This window comes from Myotis lucifugus, unplaced genomic scaffold (genome assembly GCF_000147115.1).
Source record: "Myotis lucifugus unplaced genomic scaffold, Myoluc2.0 scaffold_146, whole genome shotgun sequence".
Taxonomy (NCBI): Eukaryota; Metazoa; Chordata; class Mammalia; order Chiroptera; family Vespertilionidae; genus Myotis; species Myotis lucifugus.
The window spans coordinates 645412-653492 of NW_005871194.1; the positions used below are offsets into that span (position 1 = coordinate 645412).

At 49.0% G+C, this 8081-nt stretch overlaps 1 protein-coding gene across 1 annotated transcript in view; it reads right to left on the reverse strand.

The window, feature by feature from the left end:
* Window positions 1–5270: 5270 nt before the first annotated feature.
* The window catches only part of SOX9 (SRY-box 9), a 3496-nt gene continuing 685 nt past the window's right edge, over window positions 5271–8081 (reverse strand). The window contains 2 exon segments of the mRNA XM_006109814.3: window positions 5271–6927; window positions 6929–7532. Of these exon segments, the coding sequence (XP_006109876.2) occupies window positions 6670–6927; window positions 6929–7532 (862 nt within the window). The 3' untranslated portion in view covers window positions 5271–6669.

Genomic DNA, 8081 nt, shown 5'->3' on the forward strand with positions numbered 1-8081 from the left:
TGGGTGAGAAATTTCTCACCAGAACATAACTGGGTGACTTGGCTACTGCAATAATTGGATGCAATTTAAATGTAAATTTATAGAAGCACAATTTCTGATTACACAGAGGATGGGTCTGCTTGTATTCCATGTTCGTCAAACAGAACTTGGAGCTGTGGTCATAATGCTGGGCATGCTAATTTGAGAGGAATGCCCATAAGTGAAGTGCATTAACAAAAAGAATGGCCAGTTATGGAAGAGCTTGGGAACCATATCAGATGTAAAAATGTACCGGAAATGGTTAGCTTGGGGGAAGAAAAAACTGAAAGAAAACCTGAAACGTGTACAATGAGTTGAAGGGCTACCGTCTGTAAGAAAGACAAGACTCACATCATATTGGCATAGAGGCAGGTGTCCCGGACCATGGGATGCGGACGGCAGAGATAAGATTTCTCCACAATTAAAGATCTCCGTGACAGAGAAGTGAGCTCCCCAGCAATGCAAGCGTTCTAGAAGGGATTAAGGAGCATTCAGTGGCCGAGATGTTGTTCAAAAGATTTTTACAATGAGCAGCACACAACCGAACTAAAAGACCCCCGTCATACCTCCCAAATTTCTGATTCCATAAATTTATGGGGTTCGTTAACCAAATCTCTGGAGGTCCAGAGACCCTCTTGGGTACCAGGGACTAGACCAGTGATGGCAAACCTTTTGAGCTCGGCGTGTCAGCATTTTGAAAAACCCTAACTTAACTCTGGTGCCATGTCACATATAGAAATTTTTTTGATCTTTGCAACCATAGTAAAACAAAGACTTATATTTTTGATATTTATTTTATATATTTAAATGCCATTTAACAAAGAAAAATCAACCAAAAAAATGAGTTCGCGTGTCACCTCTGACACGCGTGTCATAGGTTAGCCATCACTGGACTAGATCCTTCTTTTGAGGTCTCTGGCAAAAGGGGGATTGTGAGATACACAAATTTGTGCTTAATTAAGAGGTACGGGCACTTACAGAGTGTTACGGAGGTGGGCAGGAGGGAGTGACTAAGGTAAAGAGCCTAGGTCACTTCTATGTCAATGGGGTCAGAGTAAATTTCATGTCACTGAAAAATGGATGAGATTAGAAGAGAAAAAAAAAATCAGGAAGTCCTCACCTGAATCATTCCCCAATCCATTAGCTACCTTATCTCTGCCATCCTCAACTAGGCCACCATCATCTCTCTCTGGGTGGCTGCTATAGCCTCCCAACTGGCCCTGATCATTGCTCAGAGTACACGAACAAGAAAATAGCAGGAGGACTCTGTGTTTTTCCTGCCTTCTCTAAAATGTAAGGCCTGTGCCTGGCCGGTGTGGTTCACTGGTTGAGCATCCATCTATGAACCAGGAGGTCACAGTTCAATCCCCAGTGTGGCAGGAGGCAGCCGATCAATGATTCTCTCTCATCATTGATGTTTCTATCTCTTTCTCCCTCTCCCTTCCTCTCTGAAATCAATAAAAACACATTAAAAATAATAACCTAGAAAACAATAAAATAAATGTAAGCCCTAAGAGGGCAGGGGGACTACGTTCACTGCTGAATCCTGACCCACAGGTGATGCTCTCCGAAGGTTTGTGGGGAGAATGAAGAGTAGAAACCTCCCAGAAGTGGAATATGGCACCTTGAAATCGTGGCAACTGGACTCAGTTCAATAGGAAATCTTGGCATTTCAAGGGACGTGTCCAGCCGAAGCTTCAAGGTAATGTACATATTTCCCGAATTTTGTCTGGTTGTCTTGAGTGAGTGCAAATCTCACCTTGCCTGGCCCGTGTTGGATTTGGCCCACAAACAATTCTTCAGCTGTCCAGCGTGAACGAGTTCTAGTCTGTGAGTGGCAGAAAAGAAGCAGCCCCATGAGGGCCCAGCAAACTCTTTTCAGCTTCCAGAGTTAAATAGGAGACCCTAGGAAAATGCAGGGCAGAGATGGCCTAAGAAAGGAAGAAAAGACACGAGTAGGAAGAGCAAGTGAAGACATGAGGTAGGAGAAATAACAAACATTTCGTATGGGCTTTAGTACTTCGGGCATCTCTGCTATGCCCATGAGATAACATCTTCTGAGAAATGAAAAGCATTTGGGTCTCAGAGGGATAAGAAAGGTATGTAAGGACAGGTGGTAGAATGTTACCGCAGAGATTCCTGATAATGCGTCGGTGACCTCGCCAGGAAAGGTCGGAATTTATTAAGCACCTACTAAGTGTCAGGACTGCTGAAGAGAAGGGAAAGCATCTTCCTGGCGGCCTCTGACGTCATACTTTGCTGTCCAACAGCCATGGTCAAGGGCAGACCCAGGTTTTGTGGGGCCTGAGGTCTATCAGTTGTTTTTTTTTTTCAGGGGAGGAGGGGGATCTTCAAGAACAAGGCTATACATTTTAAAAAATATGAGATTAAGTCCAAATCCTAGTGAGGAGTCCTGAAGCTTAAGCATCTTTAGTGACCTCGTAAGTGCATCTCAATCTCTAGCAATTGACAAAGTGTCACAGTGGTGCCTCAGACATGTTCCTGTTGGAAATGAAGGGGAGGGAGGGAACAGGATGGCGCTGAGCTGGGAAAGCCAAACACACTGCTCACGTGAATCCATAAGCGCCATGTTCATTACAGCCCTAACGACTGCTTCTAAGTGATTTTCTTCAAGTTCCCTTCTGTTAAAAATTCCTTTTATTTTTTGGTTAAAATGGTTTTACAAAAAGTTTTATTTCAAGTGTAAATAAACAACCTGGGATCTAAAATACAAGTCCTTTCTGGTCTGGAGGACTCTCTGCTAGGATCCCAATAAATGTCTTGTTGTCCGGGTGATAAGCCCTGCATTTCTGGATTTAGACTAAAAAATGCCTCTAAAATATTTAATCTGGTGATGCTGGCCTTTAACTGGATCTGGGGGGTGGGGGTGAAGGGATTCAGAGGCACTTGCTCTCTGCACTCGGGTGTGTCCTGTATTTTCCTGTGTATCAATGCCGTGTGGGGAGCCCGTGAAAACCCCAAACATTTTCCTTTACCTTCCAAAGGAATCCTGTACCGACCAGGAGATTCAGAGCGAGTGAATTCTCAGCCTGCTCCTCGCCCCAAACTGCCCTAATGCAACCCTGTTCCACGAGGGAGGGATTATAGGCATGCTTAACAAAAGGGGAAACCGAGGCACGGGGCAGTAAGCAGCCTGTTCTAGGTCACCCAGCAAGTTTATGTCTCAATGGCGTCTTCTGGCTCTCGGGAGGTCTGCCCAGGGTCATGCGCTGAGGGAAACTGAGGAAAAGACCATGTTCCTAGGAGTGGAGAGAAGAATCTCGAAAGCCTAGGTGGAGACAGGGCCAAGCATGATTGGACGATTGTCAATTTTAATGGACAGAGGGATTTGGGTGAATACAAATTTAACAGAGACAGTTATAAAGGACTTTGGGAGTGTTGGCAAGGGGGAAAAAATAGATATTTTTGTAAAAATGGAGGACGGGCTCTGGGCGGTGGGGTGGGATGTTATGGCACCAACAAGCAACAGAATCTGCCGCCTGGGATGGAGTTGGGGGGCGGGGGGGGGAGGCAGGGAGGTGTTTGTGCCGCACCCAGCAGATCCCAGGCCCTCAATCCATGTTTGACAAAGGAATTTGCCAAGGAGGCCGAGTGCTAACGTTGCCTCGATTGGATAACTACCATTCTCCTGGTTGCCATGATCCTGGCGTGGGACGCAGGCCAGGAATCCAATCAGCAAATGCAGACAATGGGAGGTGATGCGGGAGAGGTGGGTGCTGGTGCAGGCCGCGGAGGCGCAGGCCCAGCAGCCACCCCAGCCCAGGTTGCAGCGGGGACCTGCCTCCTCACAGACACTTCCCCATGAGGATCAGCTGCGGTGGGGGCGGGGCGTCTCCGTGTGGGGGTGGGAGGGAAGGAGTGATTTCATCTGTGTAATGAAAAATGACCTGAACGGTTCTCTGATCCTGGAAACTCCCATCTAACCGGGGCCAAGGAAAACAGGATTAGGCCTTATTACTTCTGCGATGGCTTTGCATCGCCTCAGAAGGAGTTAAACCGGAGGGAACAGAAAAACCATCTCACTCTGTGGCCCCCGCAGATAGACTCTGAATGATTCCCCGGGTTAATAGGACAGGCTTCCCCGTGCCCCCCCTCCTCCTGACACTGTTTGACTCTGGCTTCCTTTGCTTTGGGAGTGGACACCCCATTTTGGGGGGTGCGTTCATCATCACAGAAAGCTGGCTCTCGTGAAGTCAGACAAGCAAGTCACCCCCTCTGGCCTGTACCTTCTGACAAGCCGCTGACTTCGGGGCTAAGATGCCCTCCCGACTTCCACAGGGAACAGCTTTTGCCCCAAACCACAGCACACACTTGCCGGCACGGGCAACTACTGACATGTGATTCTCTTTGTGCCCTAATGGGGTGGCACTTGACAAGATCTTTGTGTGTTGATGTTTGAGGGCACAGTCTTCCCAGGGCTGGTTTGGGGATTGCCAAGAGTGCACTTAAAAACCAAAACCTCACAGAGAACAGTCTCTTCTGTGCCCACGTTCTCCAAACCATCCTGTCCCCAAGAGAAAGGGGTGAGTAAGTCCACAGGGCAGTGTTCTTTTTATTGCAATGTATATTTATTGTAAACAATAATATACAAAAAAAAAAGAGAGAGAAGAAAAGGTAAGTTTCACAGAGAGAACAAAAGTTTCGGGGTGTATGGGGAGGGGGACAAGGAAACAAACAAAACACAAACATGAACCAAACCTTAACCTAAAGACAAAATATGATTTAAATGCCAGGTTTTTTAAGTTACAGAAATATTTTTTTTTTAAAAAAAAGATCTGCTTTTATACAGAAATGGAAAGATGCCATAAGAGTGCTTTAAGATTTTATTCTACTGACTTCTAAAACTGTTAATATATCTTTTTTTAAATAAAAAAAAAAGTTTGCTGTCTTTTTTAAAAAGCAATCCTCAAACGCTCCAGCCACAGAAATAATTAAGAATTAAGGTCTGTCCGCGGGCTCGCCCCTCCCCCTTTCCTCCCTCTCTCCAAGAGAACATGCAGAGGAATAGGCTGACTCGGGCTCCCACTGTCCCGTGTCACGCCACACACACCGTGTAGGCAGCCCGTGGATCTGTGGCAGAAAACACTGCAAAGGACTCAGTGATACACTACATTTGAAACCTCTCATTTGTACAAAAAAAAAAAAAAGAGAAACAAGTTTCCAGTTTTTCAACAAAAACAACGAAGGGAAAAAAAAATAAAAGGACGGACAAAAAGGCATATTTATACAAATCTAGGACAAGGAATCCAAAGAAACTTGCTTTTAATAATACAAAAAAAGGATTAAAGAGATAAATAAAAAAAAACTGGTTACAGTTAAGAACATAATTTAACAAGATGACCATACCCTTTGAGGAGGGCTCCAACAACCTATTTTAAAGGTAAATTTTAAAAATAAAAAAAAAGGAAGCGTTTTTTTTTTTAATTAAAACCTCTCCTTACAAAATAAATAATCTGAGCACGTGGAATGTCTTGAAGGTTAACTGCTGGTGTTCAGAGAGGCACAGGTGACTGTGGGAGGACGCTGGCATCTGTGTCCCACATGGGGCCGGGCAGGCCAGGCAACCAGGGGGGCAGGGTGCTGGGGGGAGGTGGGGGGAGGCACTGGCTGGCTGCTGAAACATCCCCCACATCACATTTCCTCTCCTTGCCTTTTGCTTCTTGCTTAAGATTTCCTTGAAAAGGCAAACGCAGGAGGAAATAAATGCACTAAAAGAGCGCGCAGGTATTTGTCAGCAGCATGCTTTTAAGGCTCAAGGTGTTTTTTTTCTCTCATTTAGAAAATATATATGTGACCACACTTACCATATGCTTCTCTAGACTAACCTGTGTAGGTCCATACTCGCAAAATAAGGCCTTTATTTGTCTAAGGCAGCTCCTCCTCCAATCAGAAAGCCTGAGGCATTAAGCAAAGCTAACACCTCCACTCCCCCCAAACTCATCTCATAACACAAACCTGTGGGGGTGTTTTTTTAAATGTTAATACAACACTTTTTTTTTTCGTTTTTTGTAAGAGAAAGCAAATCTGTACAAAAATACTCTGGTTGCAAGAAAAGCTAGGGCACGCTGTTCAACTAAGTAGTTTAGCTGTTGGAAAAATAAGAGCATTTAATTTTTTTTAATCTAAAAATATGTATAAATCCCCTCAAAATGGTAATGAATCATACACAGTACATACTAAAAATATTTAAAATAGAGAATATTCCTCACAGAGGACTTTCTTCTTTAATTACTGCTAAAAAATAATTACAAAGTCCAAACAGGCGGAAGGATTGAGCAAACACGGTCCCACGGGTCTCCACCATCCTCCGAGCTCGCTGTGAAGAAGGGTTCCAAGTCCCGCCTCGCGTGGAGATGCCGCGGGGCCCCTCGAAGCCCCGAGTGGCCTGGCCACTGCCTGCCTCCAACAAGGTGGGCATGCGTTTTGGACAGCAAACGTTTCTGTCTTGGAATCTGGGTCCGAGTTGCCTTGTAGCTTAAAATGTCTTTATGGAATGAGAAGAAGAAGAAAAAATAATGTCCAATGCACAGAAATTCTGGTGGGTTGGTTTTGTTTTTTTCTTTCTTTCTTCGGTTGTTTTTATGAACATCAGGCCGATCTTCCATCCATCACCCTTTGTCTCGGGTCTCCTCAAGGTCTGGTGAGCTGTGTGTAGACGGGCTGTTCCCAGTGCTGGGGGCTGTGGGTCTGCGGGATGGAAGGGACCCCGGAGGTGTCGGCGATGGGGGTGTACATGGGCCGCTGCGCCGGGTTCATGTAGGTGAAGGTGGAGTAGAGGCCGGAGCCCTGGCCGGCCGCGTGGCTGTAGTAGGAGCCGGAGTTCTGGTGGTCGGTGTAGTCGTACTGCGAGCGGGTGATGGGCGGGTAGGAGGGGCTGTAGTGCGGGAGGATTGAAGGGGCTGTAGGCGATCTGCTGCGCCGGCGAGTGCTGTTGCTGCTCGCTGTAGTGGCTGGGGCTCAGCTGCTCCGTCTTGATGTGCGTGCGCTGGGCCTGGCCCGCCTCGCCGCTCAGCGGGGTCAGCGTGTGCCCCTGCGGCTGCGGGGGCGCGGGCGGCTGCTGCGGGGGCGCGGGCGGCGGCGGCTGCTGCTGCGGGGCCTGCGGGGCCTGCGGGGCCTGCGGGGGCTGCTGCGGGGGCGGCGGCGCCTGCTGCTTGGACATCCACACGTGGCCCGCGCCCGCCGGGGCCGCCGCCGCCGCCGAGGTGCTGCTGATGCCGTAGCTGCCGGTGTAGGTGACCTGGCCGTGCGTGGCCGGCACCCCCGGGTGGCCGTTGGGGGGCAGGTACTGGTCAAACTCGTTGACGTCGAAGGTCTCGATGTTGGAGATGACGTCGCTGCTCAGCTCGCCGATGTCCACGTCGCGGAAGTCGATGGGGGGCTGTCGGCCCCCTTCAGGCAGGGGGCGCCCCTCTCGCTTCAGGTCAGCCTTGCCCGGCTGCACGTCGGTTTTGGGGGTGGTCGGTGGCGTCGGTGGGCCCTGGGATTGCCCTGCAGGCAATAAAAGAGAAAGAAGGGCAGGAAAATCAGCAAGGGGTGTCTTAGGGACCCCCCGGAGACCCTCCCTCCCTCCCTCCCTGATAGTTAAAGGGCCCCCGCATCCGCAAGGGAGGCGCGCTGCCCTGGAGATGTGACCCTCAATAATTAACTGCCAGTTCATACTGGGCCATCTCCTTTCATCCGGGCACCCGAGGACCCTCCGCCAAACTGCTACTTGTAGGGGAGCCCTGTGTGTGTGTGTGCGGCGGGGGAGCAAAGCAAAGAAGGGTGACGTCCCGTAGAGCTGCAAAGGCATTTACCTCGTGCAATAAAAATCCATCTGCTAGGAACGCAGGGCGCGCGAGTGTGCGTGTGCGTGTGTGTGTTTAGGGCCTTCCTGGGACCCTGGGCAGAGAGGGGAGGGGAGGGGGATTAGGCTAGGGGTGGGGGATGGCGGTTCCCTCCCCCGGGGCGGCGCCAAGTCCCTAAGCAGAGCCTATTAGGTGGAGGCCTGGGGGTGCCGCCAGGCGGGTGGTGGCTGGGCTCAGGGGTCCCGAGGTGGGGGG